The sequence below is a fragment of the Sebastes umbrosus genome, chromosome 11, assembly GCF_015220745.1.
Source record: "Sebastes umbrosus isolate fSebUmb1 chromosome 11, fSebUmb1.pri, whole genome shotgun sequence".
NCBI lineage: Eukaryota > Metazoa > Chordata > Actinopteri > Perciformes > Sebastidae > Sebastes > Sebastes umbrosus.
In genome coordinates this window covers 449039-471473 of record NC_051279.1, presented here as the reverse complement: position 1 = coordinate 471473, position 22435 = coordinate 449039, and the positions used below count along the sequence as shown (strand labels likewise).

The window sequence follows — 22435 nt, the reverse complement described above, 5'->3', positions numbered from 1 at the left end:
TTATTATATTGTTACCTCGGGGCGATGCTTTATGTTTGCAGCCCAGTGAAATATTAAGTGCTGAAAAAACGCTTTACCAAATGGATATGCCTTCATTTGAATTTAATCTCACCAATGATTAAAAGTCTCAGAAGTCCATATTCCAGAGATTTGTAAAAGCCAAGAAATTCATATTGAAAGAGACTAGAGATGGCAGCGTGATTCTGCTGGTGTTAGCACGCCGTCTCAGTAATCGTCCTCCGGTACACGGTACACCAGAGACAAATAGCTTCGTCATTATCGATGATTGCCCCTCTGTCATATTCTCATCTCTGCTCTCCTGCAATTCCCCTCCTCATCATGACGATGATTTCTTGTTCCAGAGCCCACGAGAAGCACCTGTGAAAACCCAGGGACACCTGAGCACGGCTTCATGAACTACACAACAGGCTTCAAGGTAGAATCAGCTGAACCTGCAGTGCATACGTATCCTTCAATAATACATGATGTCATGTTCTTTAGCTCTGAGGTGAATCTATACCAGAACATGTTTCAAACAGCACCAGAACAATGACTCTTAGTGGGAGACCAGTTTTTAAAACAGATATATGTTAGGTACTCAACTAGCTCTAGATCCCGTTGTATGGATATGATACTGTACTCTACTGCAGTCGTTCCTACAGGTGGGTTGAGTCCTACAGGTGGGTTGACTTTATTCATTTTAAATTTCTTTCATAGTCTTTTAATATTTATATCTGCAGTTCACCTTTGAGCCACATGGAGGAGCCTGAATGTTCGTATCGTTCTGATAACTGTAGTCTATTTATAACGTAGAATCTAATATGAAAGAATAGCCTACATTGTGTTTATTTTACTGATAAGTGGAGAAAACGAGTGGCTGTTAACTCCACTTCATTATTTTATTTCTTGTCTTGTTTATAAAGTATTTAACATGTATATGTTTTCAATAACACATCCATGATTTTTCAAACATATACCTCCTCTAAATGTCTGTTATACTTATTCAAGATAACATAAGGTGATGCAGAAATAGTCAGAACGTTCATTTATGCACAAATTCTCTCTTCTCATGATTTCTAGATACGGCCTTAAATTAAATAATTATTTAATTTGATATTATTTAATATATATATATATATTGTAATTAAATAATTGTTTAATTTAATTTTATATATATATATTATATGTTTAAATCTTTTTTTTATTTAATTTTATATATTATATAATTAAATAATTATTTAATGTAATATTATTTCATATATATATATATTATATAATTAAATCATTATTTAATTTTATATATATATATATATATACTTTATATATATAATTATTATATATATATATATTTAGTATTGTAAATTGGGTTGCAATGGTTTGTCATTTTTAAAAAGTGGCTCCTCAGTAAAATGGGAAGCACTGCTCTACTCGCTGAATTCAGCTCAGCAACAAATCTCCATGTGATGTATATCTGAAGCAGCCCGGTGGAGGTAGATCAACAAGAAGCAAAGTAGCTTTCAAAGCTTGCAGCTCTGCTGTGTTACCTGAACTCAGTCGTCTTTCTAAAGGATGCTCCATGTAGAATCATCACTTATTCCTTTGGATGATGTTATGTGGGTGCAAGGATGAAGCAGTGATGCATGTACGTATCCATCCCAGGAGGCTGCACTGAAGAAAACCAGCTGGATTCCTCTACCACTCGATGCATATCTAGATCTATAATAACGTGCACTTTATGTAGTTTGACCGCTCGTGTAAAAACCAGCTAAAATGCATCATAGTCCTAAAAAAGCGCTGATATTGAGATGGTTGGTGTGTGTGCTCAGCAGCTCCCCTGAGACGCTCTCAGCCAGTGGATTTCATTTGATTTCCTCCCTGTTGCTCTTAGAGTGTCACTTACAAGTTAAGTGCAAACAATTTCTCCACAACATCCAGCAGAATATCTGATATGAGATTTCTCCCGAATGAAAGCAGAAGCAGCTTATTATTTGGATCACTGCGTGTAATGGCTGTACTCTTGCATTTTTCTGCATTACTGAACAACATTACCAATATCTCGGCACCAGCGGACGAGGAGGTTCTGTGTCGACGGCGTCTTTAAACCGTCGACTGAATATAAAAGCTGTTTATTAAGATAACGGGAAACAAAGATTAGTGTTGTCTAACAGAACGTAGACTGTATGTGGGATGGCAGGGTTTTGTCTCTTTTCATATATTTCAATGCAAACTGTCAATTAAAAACAGATAACAGAACAGTTTGTCTGTATTTCTCCCAAAAAGTCAGCTTTCCCTTTCTAATGTCTGTGCATCAGTTGAGAACACAAACATGGGCCATCGCCTCCAGGAATAGTCTCCATCTGCCTCCACACGCTACAGATAATCATTAAAAAAGGAGAGAAACTTTAGTGTGCAGTATTTTTTCCCAGCTCTTTAGATTTGATGCTGGGAGCCTATTGGCATTTGCATCAGTGTATTGACTCTCTCCACTTTGTGTGCTGTCTGTTTGCGGCCAGGTGGGCAGCAGAGTCGACTTCCAGTGCCAACAGGGACACCTCCTGCAGGGCTCCACCACCCGCCTCTGTCTGCCAGATCTCACCTGGACCGGCATCCAGCCCGGCTGCATCCGTGAGTGCTCGTTCCTCATGCTCGTTCCTCGTGCTCTCTCGCAGTAATCTTTATATCGCTCTCTCTGTCTTTGTTTTCCACCTCCCCCCTCTGGCATCCTGTCACTGTTTATCTGCATTGCCGGAGACTCAGACACTCTCTTCTCTTTTCCTCAACACCCCCTCAGCGCTCCCTCTGTCGATTCGCTCAATCCTGCTGTAACATTTGACCTCCCGGTAGATTGCAACTCCAGCCTCAATCAAGCTGCCATCTCAGTCCTTCTGAGAGTGAGGTGTTGACCGTGATTACTGTCATTCTGTCCGAACTACCCCAACTGTCGACCAACACCAAACTAGGGCCGTGCGGCTCAGCCCGGTCGCTTTGCAGAGCCAAGTGCTTTTCTAGATTGTGATGTAATCCGGTATCTGACGGTGGAATCCCTTACTATCCCGTACTATAGTCTGCATTTAACCGTGCTCTTACAGTGTAAACACTTGAGCTGCATGATGATAAAGGGATTCAAATGATATTTAGTGATCTTCATTTCATAACTACCCAGAGATGTAACACAATGTTCTGGAGACGTTTCTGCTGATGGAGCAGAAACATGTTAATACCTACCGACGGTACCATTCATCCTCTGCAGCTTGGCTTCACGTGTGTGTGTGTGTGTGTGTGTGTGTTTTAGTAGGAGGAGGAGAAGGGGGGGGGTTTAGAGGGATTGTGAATCCTTCAATATGTGAATGTTGTCTTTTTATTGTGCGTTTATTAGATACACCCAGCTGAAGCTAATGCAGTCTAATAGGAGATGATTTCATTAACTCCTGCTGTCATCAGAGTCATCATGTTCACAGTTATCATGTTCAGAGTTATCATGTTCACTAAATTGTGTCTTCCATGGTCTTAATATCATTCATGGAGTTTATTTACTAGATCTATTTTTCTAAACTGATCATCCCATCATCTGAAGCTGACAGCAGAACAGAATCCAGAAAGCTCTCCTGTCTGTTCTCGTGTCAGCCGACAGCTCCTCAGCCTCTCCTGCTCCACCTGTATCTTCAGACCGGTGACCCCATCAGCACCGCTCAGTAACGGATGATTCACAAGGCTGTTCATCCTCTGGCTCCTCTGATGCCATTTATTGCCAGCTCTGTGACAGGTGCCTTAAAATAACAGAGCCATCAGAGTGACTTTAAGTCAACAGAATTATAGGTTAAAGCTCCAGCAAACTCCTCAAACTGGCTCTTACACATTTAACCAGAACGTTGACAGCATCCCTCTGGAGAGGTTCTGACAGCTGAGGAGGAAGATCTGCATGCAGGTCAATGACTGATACAAAGAGCATCATACAGTCTCCTTCTCTCCAGGGCTGCATGCTCTGCCTTCAACGTCTCTGAAAGGTTGAGATGACCCCGTCCAGTGAGAGACACACTTTGTCTCAGGAAAAAGGAAAATACGGATAAACAGATGAATTCAACAGAGATGGAAGATAGAGAACGAAACAAGAAGATGAACCTTCTGAAATATAACGTTCTTAAATATATAACCTGGAACGGTTGTCGGTTGGTGTTTGGACTCCGCCTCCACGGCTCAATGAGCGAGGGAGGGAGAGAGAGAGAGCAGCAATGGTCGAGCGAGCTATAGAGTGAGTGAAGAGAGGGAGCGGCGTTAGTGACAACAAAGCAGTGAATCAGAAATAAAATGAAGCTCAGCAATACCCCGAACACAGCAAATGAGACCCCCGTACCCTCTAAAAACCCCAGGACCCCCTAAAGACCCCCTGGACTCCCCTAAAGATCCCCTAAAGACCTCCTAAAGACCCCCTAAAGACCTCCTAAAGACTCCCTAAAGACCCCCTAAAGACCCCCTGGACTCCCCTAAAGATCCCCTAAAGACCTCCTAAAGACCCCCTAAAGATCCCCTAAAGACCTCCTAAAGACCTCCTAAAGACCTCCTAAAGACCCCTAAAGACCTCCTAAAGACCCCCTGAAGACCCCCTAAAGACCCCCTGGACTCCCCTAAAGATCCCCTAAAGACCTCCTACAGACCCCCTAAAGATCCCCTAAAGACCTCCTAAAGATCCCCTAAAGACCTCCTAAAGACCTCCTAAAGACCTCCTACAGACCCCCTAAAGACCCCTAAATACCTCCTAAAGACCCCCTAAATACCCCCTGAAGACCCCTGTACCCCCCTAAAAAGACAAAAGTGGTCTGGAACTCTGAGAAAGAGGGGTGGAGTGGAAAAGGTTGAAGTCACTTTCAGTTCAACAGCCGATAGTCTTGATTGTCCTGGGAGGAAACCTAATGCATAATAATGTGATTATGATGTAACGCCTACCAGCTCTGCTGGAGAGATCTGAATATACAGTAACACACTTTATCAGCTGCCTCTTGTTTCTGCTGCTGCAGACACAAGCTGAGGTCAGGAGGCAAGTACTCCTACTGACAGAGACTGATAGTTAACTCACTTCTATTAAATATAATAACTAGAGCTGTAGAGTTACAGAAGGGTTCATGATGATCTCATAAAGAAAGGATGTACTGGATGATAATAACTAGAGATGTAGAGTTACAGAAGGGTTCATGATGATCTCATAAAGAAAGGATGTACTGGATGATAATAACTAGAGATGTAGAGTTACAGAAGGGTTCATGATGATCTCATAAAGAAAGGATGTACTGGATGATAATAACTAGAGATGTAGAGTTACAGAAGGGTTCATGATGATCTCATAAAGAAAGGATGTACTGGATGATAATAACTAGAGATGTAGAGTTACAGAAGGGTTCATGATGATCTCATAAAGAAAGGATGTACTGGATGATAATAACTAGAGATGTAGAGTTACAGAAGGGTTCATGGATGATAAAGAAAGGATGTACTGGATGATAACATGAAGTCAACATGAACATGAACATCAGGTTACTTTAGGAGAGCAGTAGTGGATTCATCTCCAACATCTAGTTGATTACTTTGTAGAACTTGTGTATTGATCTGAATTAACCAACTTTTACATTTATAACTTATAAAACATGTTAGATTTACAGCTAGTGAAAGATGCTAGTGCATACTTTCCTTTATTCCATGTGGTGGTACAGTATTATTAATATTAATATTAATAATAATAATAATAATAATAACTAATAACAGTGAACCAGTGAACGGCCTCTGGGAGGTTCCTTTCTTCAACCTTTTTGGATTTTACATACCAAACATCCCAGCGGACACTTTTACTGTCACAGTGGTAAAAATCAAATGACATGTTTTTGTATCCTTTTAGTGTAACTATGATAATAATAATAATAATAATAGATATAGCATGATGTTGTAGAGGCTTCCACTGAAATGACAATCTGAACACTAGTCTGTGTTTCATTCAGAGGCTTCATGTGTTAACTTTCCTGACTCGCTCCGCTCAGCAGCTGTAGTTCAGTTTCTTAGGTTTGTTTGTCTCTGCTGAGGTTGCAGCATGTCAGGAGCTGCTCCGGCTGTTCCTCGGTTCTGCCCCGGTTCTGCTCCAGCTCTGCTCCGGGCTCTGCTCCGGGCTCTGCTCCGGCTCTGCTCCGGGCTCTGCCCCGGCTCTGCTCCGGCTCTGCCCCGGCTCTGCTCCGGGCTCTGCTCCAGCTCTGCTCTGGCTCTGCTCCGTCTCTGCTCCGGCTCTGCTCCGGCTCGGCCCCGGTTCTGCTCCGGCTCTGCTCCGGGCTCTGCTCCGGGCTCTGCTCCGGGCTCTGCTCCGGGCTCTGCTCCGGCTCTGCTCCGGGCTCTGCTCCAGCTCTGCTCTGGCTCTGCTCCGTCTCTGCTCCGGCTCTGCTCCGGCTCGGCCCCGGCTCTGCTCCGGGCTCTGCTCCAGCTCTGCTCCGGCTCTGCTTCGTCTCTGCTCCGGCTCGGCCCCGGATCTGCTCCGGGCTCTGCTCCGGCTCTGCTCTGGCTATGCCCCGGCTATGCTCCGGGCTCTGCTACGGATTTGCTCCGTCTCTGCCCCGGCTCTGATTCATGAATATATGACACATTAACGCACATTATTTGTGCAAAGAAGAAACCGTCATTATTTTACAGGTCTGGATGTAACGTTATGTTACTCTGGCTGTAGGTATCGGCAGCCCGACAGCTGCACCCTGATAATAATAATAATAATAATAATAATAATAATTATAATAATAATAATAATAATAATAATAATAATAGTAATAATAATAATAATAATAATAATAGTAATAATAATAATAATAATATGTATTTAACAGCCCATTCATTCACCTGTTTTACTATTTTCTTAGTTATTATGAATTGATTTAAGATTGTAGTTATTACATCATTGGAGATCAGATCAATAAACATAAAGCCAAAGGTCACCGTGTGTTTCTGCTCTAAAAGAAAACTCAATTCATTTTTATTCCGTTGATGTGAAGTTTTGTTTTTTAATTAATTTTCACGCGTGCAGCCCTGAGGGTGGACACACACAGACCCAGAGCGCTGTCTGGTTGTATACTGTATGTATTGTGGTTATGTATATGTATTTAAGTGTGAGTGCTTTTGAACGGGTCCGACGCGCTGCGTTGACCCTCGGTCAGAAACAGTCATAAATCGTCTAGAATACCTCTCTCTGTGATTAAATGCTCTTCTGTTACTGTGAAGCCACTTAAATGGATTTCAAAGTGAAGCCAGCTGATCTGGTTCTGCTGGCAACGGCAGAAATCTGGAGGATTATCGACACAAGAGATGAGAGTCAGAGTTTAACCGGATCTTAATCATGTTACCTTCCTATCACATTAATATTCTAGCTTTAAGGTACACGGCCCAAATCCTCCGTCTTCATCCCAACACACTTTGATGTTTTTATAAAAATAAATCAATGTTGAGTTCCAAAACATCAAAATGAGATATTTAGATTTGAGCATTATAACCGGTCCAGGAGGTGAATCTTAAAGGTACAATAGATAACATGCAGACGGTCCACGAGGCCCAGGACCAACAAGAGTCAAGTAAACTAAACTAAAACTCACCTAAAGTTAGTCTTACATTAGTCTAACGTTAGACTAACGTTAGACTAACGTAAGTCTAACGTTAGACTTACGTTAGACTAACGTTAGACTAACGTTAGACTAACGTTAGACTAATGTAAGACTAACATGGTTTACACACGTTGTCACCTAAAACGAACGACTTGATCACTATAAGTGAATTATTGACCAGTGTAAAGAAATGATTGTTGATCCATGGCTGCTGTATAACGTTGGTAACTGGATAGAACCGTCACTAATGCTGAGATGCTGAGATGCTCAGATGCTGAGATGCTCAGATGCTGAGATGCTGAGATGCTAAGATGCTGAGATGCTCAGATGCTGAGATGCTGAGATGCTGAGATGCTCAGATGCTCAGATGCTGAGATGTTGAGATGCTGAGATGCTGAGATGCTCAGATGCTGAGATGCTCAGATGCTGAGATGCTGAGATGCTCAGATGCTGAGATGCTGAGATGCTGAGATGCTGAGATGCTCAGATGCTGAGATGCTGAGATGCTCAGATGCTGAGATGTTGAGATGCTGAGATGCTGAGATGCTCAGATGCTCAGATGCTGAGATGTTGAGATGCTGAGATGCTGAGATGCTGAGATGCTCAGATGCTCAGATGCTGAGATGCTGAGATGCTGAGATGTTGAGATGCTGAGATGCTGAGATGCTCAGATGTTGAGATGCTCAGATGCTGAGATGCTGAGATGCTGAGAAGCTGAGATGCTGAGATGCTCAGATGCTGAGATGCTCAGATGCTGAGATGCTCAGATGCTGAGATGCTGAGATGCTGAGATGTTGAGATGCTGAGATGCTGAGATGCTGAGATGCTCAGATGCTGAGATGCTGAGATGCTGAGATGCTCAGATGCTCAGATGCTCAGCTGCTCAGAGCTCCAGTATGTGAGGACTGTGGCTGTCGGTGGTTGTTGTTGTTGATTTTGTTTAAATGTGCCAATTGGTAATTTTATGGCTTATTGTTATAAGACGATTAATCTAAGATGCTAATATGATGCTAGGTAGATATTCACGTCTCCTGCAGCCTGATGGAGACACCGTAGTCCAACTCAACCATTTCTCTGTGTTTTCCACACTAACTACTCAAGATTCAAGAAGTTTATTGTCACGCCGGTTATACACGTACAATCGTGTGAAATGATTTTTGCTATTACAATAATAAAAGTAAATACTTTGTAGAAGGCATATTAAGAACATATACAGTATATACAGTATATACAGTATGTACAGTATATACAGTATATACAGTATATACAGTATGAGATATAGGATGGAGGTATTGCACTTGTTTATGGCACTTTTTGTTTGAGAAAGTGTCGTATGAATTATCTATTTAAAAGTCTGATGGCCTGGGGGGGGGGCTGTTCCTCAGTCTGCTGGTGAGAGTCCTCCTGGGGGGTCCTGTATCTTCTACCAGGAGACCAGGACAGGAGGGACAACAGGCTGTAGTGGTGGGGTGGGAGGTCCTGTATGACCCTCAGGGACTTCCTGAGGCACCGCTGGGTGTACAGCTCCTGCAGGCCGGTGATGTGTTGGGCCGGTGATGTGTTGGGCTGAGAACACCATCCTTCCCAGCGCCTTACGGTCCACGTTGGTGCGGTTGCCGTACCAGTTGGTGAAGCAGCCTGTCGGGAGGCTCTCTATGGTGGTTCAGGGAGAGGTGGTTGTTCTGACACCGCTGTTCCAGGGTGGTCACCTCCTCCCTGTAGGCCGTCTCGTCGCCATGGGAGACTCTTGCTCTTGTTGCCTCACAGTGGTGGGTGGAGAGGGAGAACAGGAGGGGGCTGAGAACACAGCCCTGTGGTGCTCCCTGCTGAGAGACAGTGAAGTGGAGGTGAGGTTGTCCATTCTCACCACCAGGGGGCGTTCCGTCAGAACGTCCAGGATCCAGCTAACTAACTGATGACACAGAGACACCAGATGATGTTAAACTACTGACTCACCGGCCGCGTTCCAAGCTGGAACCCAACGTCAGATATATCTTCAACAGAGAGAAACAAAACATTCAAAATGTTTAAATGATTCATTCACAATCAGCATCTTATTGAGGAGAAGACATCATCTTATTGGGCTCCTTTCTAAAAGCTCTGTTGATGTATTATTTTATTGAAATGATTCATCTACATAAAAGTGTTTATCTCAATATAACCTTTAATTCTCAGTGTGTCCTCAGCAGACACACTGAACACGGTCCTGATGTCAGGACCTGCTGCCAACCTCCGACCAGCTGCTGCTGATTGTTCAGATCACGTTGTCCAGGAAGACATCAAACAGCATGAAAGAACAACAAACTCAAAAGTTAACTCTGTCCTCTTGACCTCTTGACCTCTTGACCTCTTGACCTCTAGACCTCTGATCGTGGCCGGCTGCTGTCTGTAGCTGGCCAGCCTCCCTGGCTCCATCAGCAGGGCTGTCTCTCTGCGTCTATCTGTCTCTCTCTGCCTCTATCTGCCTCTGTCTGTCTCTGTCTGCCTCTGTCTGCCTCTGACTGTCTCTGTCTGTCTCTGTCTGTCTCTGTCTGTCTCTGTCTGTCTCTGACTGTCTCTGTCTCTAACTACTGCACTCCGTCTCTATCAGAGATACCAACTTTGAACTAAGAACATGACGTAGTGAACAGTGTATCTCCGGAGTGAATCCTGCTGTGCTGTTTGAAGTGTAAATAAATAAATATATCTCTGTGACGCGTCTTTGATTCAACAATTCCTCGTCCTTGTAAGTGTCTTCAGTATTCACGGTCTACAGACTCTCCCCCCACCCGGACACGTGCTGACAGTCTGTAATTGTAAATGGGTTACATAGCGAGAAGAGGCTTTATTTAATTATGTATGTATTTATTTATTTAGGTCTCCAGACTTTATATCTACAGCGTACAGTACCAGGCCGTTTCTCTTCTCTCTCACAGTGTAAATAAATACCACATTAGATTTCCTCCAGGCAGATTTATCAAGTCTTTGAAAAAGCTCTGGGTGACTTATACGTTGTGCTTTCTTCATCCGTCTTCCTTTAATGTATATTAAATGCTTATAGCCCTGTGTAGCTGAGTAGAAGATGAATAAGAGAAGAATCCTCCTGGATTTCACTTTGATTACTTTCTAGAGCATTGAGGAATGTATGTCTTCAGACATGCACACACACACACACATAATGTTACCGTATCAAACAGCAGCAAAAGTAATATCCAACAAGAGGGATTTCCTGCACTCTCCTCGTCTTTCATTAAGCCCACAAACTTTCATCCTGGCATCCCTTCCACAGCCGATTGCCACTAATGTCATTAAGACGCCATGAAGGACCGATTTGGTTCTGTGACTCACTTGCAGCTGCCTCTCATTTGACAGCTGGCAACGTATTCTTTCACTCACAAGCTGCAGAAATTATTTCTCTATTTTCACATTATTGTGGAGCCTGAATGTTCAACCCCTCGGTGTTTCGCTGGTGCGGTTGAGATTTGCATAATTTTTTGTTCGTAGAGAGTTTGTTGTTGTGAAAAATTAAACTAAGTGTACTCAACCCACTCATGAGAGAATACAAATATTCAATATGGTCCATAAGAAGCCGGTGTTTTGGCAACACAGCGATAGCAGCTTTTGTCCCCTAGTTTCTGATTGGGAGAAAGCTTCTAAACGAAGCTTCTATCTAAATCAGCAAGTCACTACCTTCCTGCTTCTGGAGACAGAAGACTTTAATGAGCTCAGGAAGTCACAGAGAGGAAAAACTGAATCGCAGTCTTCAAAAACTCCAACAAGACACACGCTGATATTTGAGTGACTGTTCCTCTGCTACTGGTTCCACTGGTCTGACTTCCAGCACATGTGCTGCACTTCTAATCCTTCTGTTATCCACTCATTTCAGTCGGTGTCTGTGACCTCACAACCTCTACGCACATCCCCGTAATGGAAAACACTCCAGATGTACTATAACATTCACTCCAGCTCCGTGTTGCAAGGACGCCGATGAGCTTCGTCTTGTCTGGTCTCGCCCTTGAACATTTTGATTAGTTCAAGAAACACAAAAACAACTCTGATGTTGTTTTTTACCAACTATTGGTGAATGATAATGAGTTAAGACAGACCTTCCTGTTTTACAATCCAAGGCTATGGCTACATGACTCACAGCTATTGTTCTGACTTTAAGCTCACTACATGTTGGAGGCTTAATTCAGTCTGAATGAGGATGTGAATCTCTCGATTCACAAGAGTCCATATTCATATCAGAAAAGAAAGCAGACATATTAAAGTATCAATATGCTCCCTAATTGCTCCCTGGACTCAATTAAACCGGGAAACGTGTGTGCTATCTCTTTTATCCTCTCTTTTTCTACCCCCCCCTCTCTCCCCTCAGCGAGCGCTTAATTATCTTCCTGTCTATCTGTAAGTGTGTGTGTGTGTGTGTGTGTGTGTGTGTGTGTGTGTGTGTCTGGCTTCATCTCTAACGTGTTTGCCCTCTGCTTGCTCTCCAGCTCACTCCTGCAAGCAGCCGCGGAGCCCGGCCAGCGCTGACGTGGTGGGTCTGGACCTGCCCTCCTACGGGTACACCCTGGTGTACACCTGTCAGACGGGTTACTTCCTCTCCGGGGGTTCAGAGCACCGCGTCTGCCGCTCTGACGGCAGCTGGACCGGCAAGGTGCCGGTGTGCAGAGGTACGTGGTCGGCGGAGGTCTGCGAGGGGCAGCTGATGGAGAAGACTGGGGGGTGGAGGGGAGAAAGTCAAGATGTTTGAGAGGAAGATAAAGGTGGAGGGGAGGAGTAGATACTGCTCTTATACACTGCTCTTATATAGTACTCTTATATACTGCTCTTATATAGTACTCTTATATACTGCTCTTATATAGTACTCTTATATACTGCTCTTATATAGTGCTCTTATACACTGCTCTTATATAGTGCTCTTATATAGTACTCTTATATAGTGCTCTTATACACTGCTCTTATATAGTACTCTTATATACTGCTCTTATATAGTACTCTTATATAGTGCTCTTATATAGTACTCTTATATACTGCTCTTATATACTGCTCTTATATAGTACTCTTATATAGTGCTCTTATATAGTACTCTTATATAGTACTCTTATATACTGCTCTTATATAGTGCTCTTATATAGTACTCTTATATAGTGCTCTTATACACTGCTCTTATATAGTACTCTTATACACTGCTCTTATATAGTGCTCTTATATACTGCTCTTATATAGTGCTCTTATACACTGCTCTTATATAGTACTCTTATATACTGCTCTTATATACTGCTCTTATACACTGCTCTTATATAGTACTCTTATATACTGCTCTTATATAGTGCTCTTATATACTGCTCTTATACAGTACTCCTATATACTGCTCTTATATAGTGCTCTTATATAGTGTTCTTATATAGTACTCTTATATAGTGCTCTTATATACTGCTCTTATATAGTACTCTTATATACTGCTCTTATATAGTGCTCTTATACACTGCTCTTATATAGTGCTCTTATATAGTACTCTTATATAGTGCTCTTATACACTGCTCTTATATAGTACTCTTATATAGTGCTCTTATATAGTGCTCTTATATAGTACTCTTATATAGTGCTCTTATATAGTGCTCTTATATACTGCTCTTATATACTGCTCTTATATAGTACTCTTATATAGTGCTCTTATACACTGCTCTTATATAGTACTCTTATATAGTGCTCTTATATAGTGCTCTTATACACTGCTCTTATATAGTGCTCTTATACACTGCTCTTATATAGTACTCTTATATACTGCTCTTATATACTGCTCTTATACACTGCTCTTATATAGTACTCTTATATACTGCTCTTATATAGTGCTCTTATATACTGCTCTTATATAGTACTCTTATATACTGCTCTTATATAGTACTCTTATATAGTGTTCTTATATAGTACTCTTATATAGTGCTCTTATATAGTGCTCTTATATACTGCTCTTATATAGTACTCTTATATAGTGCTCTTATATAGTGCTCTTATACACTGCTCTTATATAGTGCTCTTATATAGTACTCTTATATAGTGCTCTTATACACTGCTCTTATATAGTACTCTTATATAGTGCTCTTATATAGTGCTCTTATATAGTGCTCTTATACACTGCTCTTATACAGTGCTCTTATATAGTGCTCTTATATACTGCTCTTATACACTGCTCTTATACACTGCTCTTATACACTGCTCTTATACAGTGCTCTTATATAGTACTCTTATATAGTGCTCTTATATACTGCTCTTATACACTGCTCTTATACACTGCTCTTATACACTGCTCTTATACAGTGCTCTTATACAGTGCTCTTATATACTGCTCTTATATACTGCTCTTATACAGTGCTCTTATACAGTGCTCTTATATAGTGCTCTTATATACTGCTCTTATATAGTGCTCTTATATACTGCTCTTATATACTGCTCTTATACAGTGCTCTTATATAGTGCTCTTATATACTGCTCTTATACACTGCTCTTATACACTGCTCTTATACACTGCTCTTATACAGTGCTCTTATATAGTGCTCTTATATACTGCTCTTATATACTGCTCTTATACAGTGCTCTTATATACTGCTCTTATATACTGCTCTTATATAGTACTCTTATACAGTGCTCTTATATAGTGCTCTTATATACTGCTCTTATACACTGCTCTTATACAGTGCTCTTATACAGTGCTCTTATATACTGCTCTTATATACTGCTCTTATACAGTGCTCTTATACAGTGCTCTTATATAGTGCTCTTATATACTGCTCTTATATAGTGCTCTTATATACTGCTCTTATATACTGCTCTTATATACTGCTCTTATACAGTGCTCTTATATACTGCTCTTATATACTGCTCTTATATACTGCTCTTATATAGTGCTCTTATATACTGCTCTTATATACTGCTCTTATATACTGCTCTTATACAGTGCTCTTATATAGTGCTCTTATATACTGCTCTTATACACTGCTCTTATACACTGCTCTTATACACTGCTCTTATACAGTGCTCTTATACAGTGCTCTTATATACTGCTCTTATATACTGCTCTTATACAGTGCTCTTATACAGTGCTCTTATATAGTGCTCTTATATACTGCTCTTATACACTGCTCTTATACACTGCTCTTATACACTGCTCTTATACAGTGCTCTTATATAGTACTCTTATATAGTGCTCTTATATACTGCTCTTATACACTGCTCTTATACACTGCTCTTATACAGTGCTCTTATACAGTGCTCTTATATACTGCTCTTATATACTGCTCTTATACAGTGCTCTTATACAGTGCTCTTATATAGTGCTCTTATATACTGCTCTTATATAGTGCTCTTATATACTGCTCTTATATACTGCTCTTATATACTGCTCTTATACAGTGCTCTTATATAGTGCTCTTATATACTGCTCTTATACACTGCTCTTATACACTGCTCTTATACAGTGCTCTTATATAGTGCTCTTATATACTGCTCTTATATACTGCTCTTATACAGTGCTCTTATATACTGCTCTTATATACTGCTCTTATATAGTACTCTTATACAGTGCTCTTATATAGTGCTCTTATATACTGCTCTTATACACTGCTCTTATACAGTGCTCTTATACAGTGCTCTTATATACTGCTCTTATATACTGCTCTTATACAGTGCTCTTATACAGTGCTCTTATATAGTGCTCTTATATACTGCTCTTATATAGTGCTCTTATATACTGCTCTTATATACTGCTCTTATACAGTGCTCTTATATAGTGCTCTTATATACTGCTCTTATATACTGCTCTTATATAGTGCTCTTATATACTGCTCTTATATACTGCTCTTATATACTGCTCTTATACAGTGCTCTTATATAGTGCTCTTATATACTGCTCTTATACACTGCTCTTATACACTGCTCTTATACAGTGCTCTTATATAGTGCTCTTATATACTGCTCTTATACACTGCTCTTATACACTGCTCTTATACACTGCTCTTATACAGTGCTCTTATATAGTGCTCTTATATACTGCTCTTATACAGTGCTCTTATATAGTACTCTTATATACTGCTCTTATATAGTGCTCTTATATAGTACTCTTATATAGTGCTCTTATATACTGCTCTTATACACTGCTCTTATACACTGCTCTTATACACTGCTCTTATACAGTGCTCTTATATAGTGCTCTTATACACTGCTCTTATACACTGCTCTTATACACTGCTCTTATACACTGCTCTTATACAGTGCTCTTATATAGTGCTCTTATACACTGCTCTTATACACTGCTCTTATACACTGCTCTTATACAGTGCTCTTATATAGTGCTCTTATACACTGCTCTTATACACTGCTCTTATATAGTGCTCTTATATACTGCTCTTATACACTGCTCTTATACACTGCTCTTATACAGTACTCTTATATACTGCTCTTATATACTGCTCTTATATACTGCTCTTATACAGTGCTCTTATACACTGCTCTTATACACTGCTCTTATATAGTGCTCTTATATAGTACTCTTATATAGTGCTCTAGTGTTTACGCTCAGTATTTCAAAATCTGTCCTCTGTGACATTTTGCACTTGTGCTCCCTGAGAGTGAAATCAGACACTAATCAGATGTAATGAGACGATGTGCTTTCTGTGCTGTTGTCTATAAGTCTATAAACTCTGTTTTGTGTCACTGTACTGTCATCTCATTAGAATCTGCATGTTCAGTTTGAACAGTGTTGATTTCTAAATGTTGGTATGAAGTGAGCAACCAGAGCTCTTTACCAAAGTGAGGACGAGTTTAATGTTCCAGTGGAGCAGTGTTTACTTCTCCCACATCCTCCTGCTGTTCAGCTCTGCTGTGTTCAGCTCTGCTGTGTTCAGCTCGGCTGTGTTCAGCTCGGCTGTGTTCAGCTCTGCTGTGTTCAGCTCTGCTGTGTTCAGCTCTGCTGTGTTCAGCTCGGCTGTGTTCAGCTCTGCTGTGTTCAGCTCGGCTGTGTTCAGCTCTGCTGTGTTCAGCTCGGCTGTGTTCAGCTCTGCTGTGTTCAGCTCTGCTGTGTTCAGCTCTGCTGTGTTCAGCTCGGCTGTGTTCAGCTCTGCTGTGTTCAGCTCGGCTGTGTTCAGCTCGGCTGTGTTCAGCTCTGCTGTGTTCAGCTCGGCTGTGTTCAGCTCGGCTGTGTTCAGCTCGGCTGTGTTCAGCTCTGCTGTGTTCAGCTCGGCTGTGTTCAGCTCGGCTGTGTTCAGCTCGGCTGTGTTCAGCTCTGCTGTGTTCAGCTCGGCTGTGTTCAGCTCGGCTGTGTTCAGCTCTGCTGTGTTCAGCTCGGCTGTGTTCAGCTCGGCTGTGTTCAGCTCGGCTGTGTTCAGCTCTGCTGTGTTCAGCTCGGCTGTGTTCAGCTCGGCTGTGTTCAGCTCTGCTGTGTTCAGCTCGGCTGTGTTCAGCTCGGCTGTGTTCGTCTTTGTGACATACATATTTATGTTTTCCTGCAGTCGGCTCCAAATCACACGAGAAAACTGTCAAGCCCGTCCCGGGGACACCGAGCCCCAAAATAAATGGTGAGTTTTGAATTTCACAAGCTGATCAGCTGGTAGAAGTCAGCGGTCCTGTTTCAGTGTGTTGTCTTAAAGGAATCTGTGTACGTCATCAGAATCAGAGAGGTTTCACTCTCTTCATACAGTAGTTTTACATTAAGGTGTGTTTCCGTAGGCAGAACATTAATCTAGCTATCCCCTCAGCTAAATGTCTCGGCATGTGTTTAACCCAGACATTGTAACTGTCGCGGCGTGGCTACCGCATACGATGTGTGTCCATGTGTCGCTGGTGTTGAAGTAGAAATGAATCTGTGGTGAGTCTGACGGACGGCACTTTGATGGGAAACCTTCAATTTGAGAACAGCCTCACTGAAAAGTGGAACAACTGTAGAAGTAATCCCTTTTTAACTATATACAAATGTGATAAACAATGATAAAGTATTAATCCTATAACTCTGTGTTTATTACTGAAACAGCATACAATCATAGTGCTGCTGTATTTTCATTAGAGCCCCAGTGCTGTAACTCACAGCTCTAAGTGATGTAATGCAAACGAACTCCAGATCACCTCTCAGCTGCGTGGACAAGGCTGCCACTGAAGAGCCCAGAACAGGGATCTGTCTCTGACATAATGGATGTGGGGAGGCAGCTAGAGCAGATGTATGATAGATGTTGATTAGTGGATATTTTGACAGAGACCAGTAGAAGTGGAGGATACTAAGATATATGATGGCGGAGAGGTGGGATGAGTTCTTTGATCTAGTATAGAGGGTTGTGATGTGGAGCTCGTGAACAGTCGCGTCCGGAAAGGCTCGGGTTTGGTTGTGTTTTTGTCTGCTGATATTGAAACACAATAAAACTCTGCTTCTTGCACCATACTTGTACAGCATCAAGAGATTCATCTGAGTAACCTGTTGACTTTCTGACACCTTTAAAATTGAACATTGAAGAACATTGAACTGAGATCTCAGCCATTCCAGGCCCAAGGCTTGAGATATCCAGATTCAACACAACCCCAGCCAACGCTGGTAAAGAACATCTCTGGCTCCGCTGCTGTTCTGCAGTTACACATGCAGGATCTTCTAAGTGATTAAGAGTTAATGCTTAGTACTACAATGTAATTATTACCAGGGAATATGAACAGGTCATAAATATGTGCAGTATCTACTTAATACATACAATGAATTCATCTTAGAAATATATAGAGAGATTATTGGTGCAACAAGGAAACAGCTAGCAGATTATAAAACATGCATCTAACCGGGAGAGATCTCATCATGTAGTTATGATGTTCATATTCTAAAGGCACTTCATCTGCCTTGAGTGTCTATGAATATTGTATTGCAATAAAGAAATCTCAAAAATGGTTAAGATTATTATAATAGAAGAAGTTACAATGGGTTAGTACGGCATACATACAGGTATACCATCAGACAACACACCTGTAGGCAGGTTTCATCTCTGCCTTTATTACCAACATGTACCATGTTCTGTTTCTAACCACACTAGCAGCGTTGCTCCAGAAGGAAGTCAGTAAAACACGAATATACAAGTCGGAGATATTCCTATACGACCCGTCACCAAGTCTTTATCATGTCCTTAAGACCAACGAGGTCCAGTGCATCCAGCCGATGTTCCAGATAAACCAGTCAGATGTATCCAGGAAGGTGAAGCTGCACCGTGAGAGAAAGCTCCGGCAGTATTTCTCCCGTCCAGAATTACATTTAACTTCTGCTCAGTCGGTATCGTACAAAGTAATAAGCTATTAGCAAAGTCAATTGTTGTAAAATGATGTTACATGGCATCCAAGTCTCCTTTCCACCTTTTAATTCTGAGCCCACGATAATGACTCTGACTATGATTAGCTTTAGCTCCTGTTATTAACTACAAACACTCACTTTTCTGCAGAGAATTGACTCTGAATTCTCCAGTAAATAACTTCCAGTAGATAATGACGAAGTGCTGTAAAAGTTCTACTGAAAGTTTAATCAGTCAGAACTATCACAGAGTTCTGCCGAGTTCACGGAGTGAGTCCAGACTTATCTCTCTCACAATGTATTTAATTATCATTAAGTGAGATTGTCAAAGGATATAAGGAAGATGATCTTCTTCAAACTGAATGGAGAGACTGTTATCAGCTGTTTGATGTGTTGATTTCAATGCATATCTAATTGCCTTTCTGCAGCGTGGGAGCGAGTATCAGTCTGCATTATGAATATGATATTGATTTGATGTTTGGTAAAACATAGACACGTCATTTTGTACCTGTATTATACCATATACAGGATAACGGTATATGTGCTATTACTTTAATGAGTTTTCTTTTGTCTTCCTCTGCTGAAGTTCCCGACGACGTCTTTGCTCCTGACTTCGTGTGGAAGGGTTCTTCTGATTACAAAGGCCAGAAACAGCCGATGTCTCTGACAGTCACCAGCTTTAATGCCACGACGGGAAAAGTCAACGTAACTTTAACCGACAGCAGCGTGGAGTTTCTGCTCTCTGGTGAGTCATCTATAAATCATCTGTCTTCTGCTTCCTCCCCTCTCCTCCTCTCACTACCTCCGTGTGTCACTTCCATTTATTTTGAGGGTTCCTCATGTCAATCAGTCAATCACTGAATGATCTCATGCATGAGAGTGGAAATTAACTATTGGCATTAGTCTGCGCTGACTGACTAACTGCCCACTCAAGAGTCACTCGTCTCCTCCTCTCCTCCCGGGCTGTAATCATCTTCTCTTACCGCTACTTCTCTCTGTTTCTTCCTCTTCTTTTATCGTTCCCTGCACTCGTCTCTTTTATTCACATCGTCTCTCGTCCTCTACCTTGTAGGAGTGTACAAGCGCCAGGAGGCCCGGTTAATGCTGCTGCTGTACCAGATGAGAGCGCTGGCCCACAGCTCCTTGAGCAGGATTACTGACGAGACCTGGGCAATGGACGGATTTGTGAGTATCCACAGGAATCTGAAGCAGCTGGCCGCTGATCTTTTGTAAAATAACCAAGAGCTGTGTCTTTATTTATTTCATATTTGTTTGTTCCGTCGGATAGACAAGTAGAATATTACAGGCTGCGATGGGGCTGCAACCGCAAACAAGCCTCTTCCTCATTATTAGTTTGTTTACTCATCCTACTTTACCGACAAAGAAGAATAAATCACAATGCATGAGCACAAACTGTGACAGAGAGCGGAGTAGTCATTTCCTGGCGTATTGTCTGTTTCTGTTTCCATATACAGTATTTATTTATATATTTATATGGGCTATACATCAGACGGTGGCGGTGTAGGAGCCGTTTCACCGTCCCCACATTGACTCTTTGCTGAATAAGCTCAGACACACTCACTTGACACCTCGGGACCCGGAACAACAACTATTACTGTTGAAGTTCGTCTTCTAAAATAAACTTCAAGGTCCACTTCATAAGAGCGTGTGACAGCTGACTGCACGCCGCCGAGCTATTGATAGCACGCCGCTCAGCTTCTAACGCAGAAACAAAGGTGTTATTCTTGAATGTAGCATGACAGAATGTCTCACTAAATATACAGGAGACTGTTGTATGTAGTCTTGATGCAACACTGAAACATCTGATTTGATTAATGCAGCTGAAACTAAACGTACCGTTTCTCCAGCTCTGTGTTATCTCTGTTGTCTCCCAGGTTTCAGCTGAGCCCGACGGCGGCAGCTACGTGTTCCAAGGCTTCATTCAGGGTAAAGACTACGGACAGTTTGGACTACAGAGACTTGGTGAGTGTCTTTTCAAACACAATCAGTCCCGTTGGTCACTCCTCATCTTCCACTTTCACAATAGAAGTAAAGAAAGAGATGATCTTTGAACCTCCAACAACAACGATGAGGCTGTTTTCACATTCATCTTCCTGAAGGAGCAAAGCTTCTCTGTGATCACCTTCAATCTGAGTTTAAGATACCAGCATGATCTGTGACATCACAACTAGTTCCAATATGCAACTTCCACACGTGTCCTTCTGCTGGAGGACGAGGCGTCTTCTGTCCAGTTAAACACTTATCATTATTTATATATAAAGTTGTTATAATTCATATTTTCATCCTCAAAGATTCAGAATGTTTCAGTGAAGGAGACACAACAGGTGTAATTAAAAAAAACACTTTACCAGGTAAATGAATAGTTTGTGGAATGTATTTCTTTATTTAGTTTGTTTGATGTTGTTGAGACAGATATGAAAACATCTTTGGCATGTTCATACTGTCTCCCTCAGTGTCACCATGAGAGCATTATTCTCCACGGAGACAACAGACAACAGACGTGGAGCCTTTCAGAGGAAACAGGAAACTCTGACAGGTTTCATTAAAACGTGCTTTCATGCCTCCGAGGCATCGCGTGTTCTCGTGTTCTCGTGTTCTCGTGTTCGCGTGTTCTCGTGTTCTCGTGTTCGCGTGTTCTCGTGTTCTCGTGTTCGCGTGTTCTCGTGTTCTCGTGTTCTCGTGTTCTCGTGTTCTCGTGTTCGCGTGTTCTCGTGTTCTCGTGTTCTCGTGTTCGCGTGTTCTCGTGTTCTCGTGTTCTCGTGTTCTCGTGTTCGCGTGTTCTCGTGTTCTCGTGTTCTCGTGTTCTCGTGTTCGCGTGTTCTCGTGTTCGCGTGTTCTCGTGTTCTCGTGTTCTCGTGTTCTCGTGTTCTCGTGTTCGCGTGTTCGCGTGTTCGCGTGTTCTCGTGTTCTCGTGTTCTCGTGTTCGCGTGTTCTCGTGTTCTCGTGTTCGCGTGTTCTCGTGTTCGCGTGTTCTCGTGTTCGCGTGTTCGCGTGTTCGCGTGTTCTCGTGTTCTCGTGTTCTCGTGTTCGCGTGTTCTCGTGTTCGCGTGTTCTCGTGTTCGCGTGTTCTCGTGTTCGCGTGTTCTCGTGTTCGCGTGTTCGCGTGTTCGCGTGTTCTCGTGTTCGCGTGTTCGCGTGTTCGCGTGTTCGCGTGTTCTCGTGTTCGCGTGTTCTCGTGTTCTCGTGTTCTCGTGTTCTCCGCTTGTGCGTCCGTTCGTATGTATGTCACATTCTCCTGAACGCAGGATCTCAGGAACGCCTGGAGGGAGTTTCTTCAGATTTGGCACAAACGTCCACTTGGATTTAAGGATGAGCTGATTATTGGTGTTCAAAGGTCAAAGGTCAAAGGTCACTGTGACCTCACATCCGTTCCATTCCCTTGAACGTGATTTCTGAGGAATGCTTGGAGGGAATGTCTTTACATCTGGTACAAACGTCCACCTGGACTCAAGGATGAACTGATTATTGATGGTAAAAGGTCAAAGGTCACTGTGGCCATAACTCAAGAATTCAT

The 22435-nt window shown here is 42.0% G+C and overlaps 1 protein-coding gene across 3 annotated transcripts in view; it reads left to right on the top strand.

Annotated features, from left to right (window-relative positions):
* The window catches only part of LOC119496811 (CUB and sushi domain-containing protein 3-like), a 303171-nt gene that overhangs the window by 269308 nt on the left and 11428 nt on the right, over window positions 1–22435 (top strand). For all 3 annotated transcript variants that reach the window (XM_037784390.1, XM_037784391.1, XM_037784389.1), the window contains exons 62-68: window positions 363–436; window positions 2514–2625; window positions 12089–12268; window positions 17102–17167; window positions 19487–19645; window positions 19973–20085; window positions 20796–20883. In XM_037784390.1, the coding sequence (XP_037640318.1) occupies window positions 363–436; window positions 2514–2625; window positions 12089–12268; window positions 17102–17167; window positions 19487–19645; window positions 19973–20085; window positions 20796–20883 (792 nt within the window). The remainder of the gene's footprint in view (window positions 1–362; window positions 437–2513; window positions 2626–12088; window positions 12269–17101; window positions 17168–19486; window positions 19646–19972; window positions 20086–20795; window positions 20884–22435) is intronic.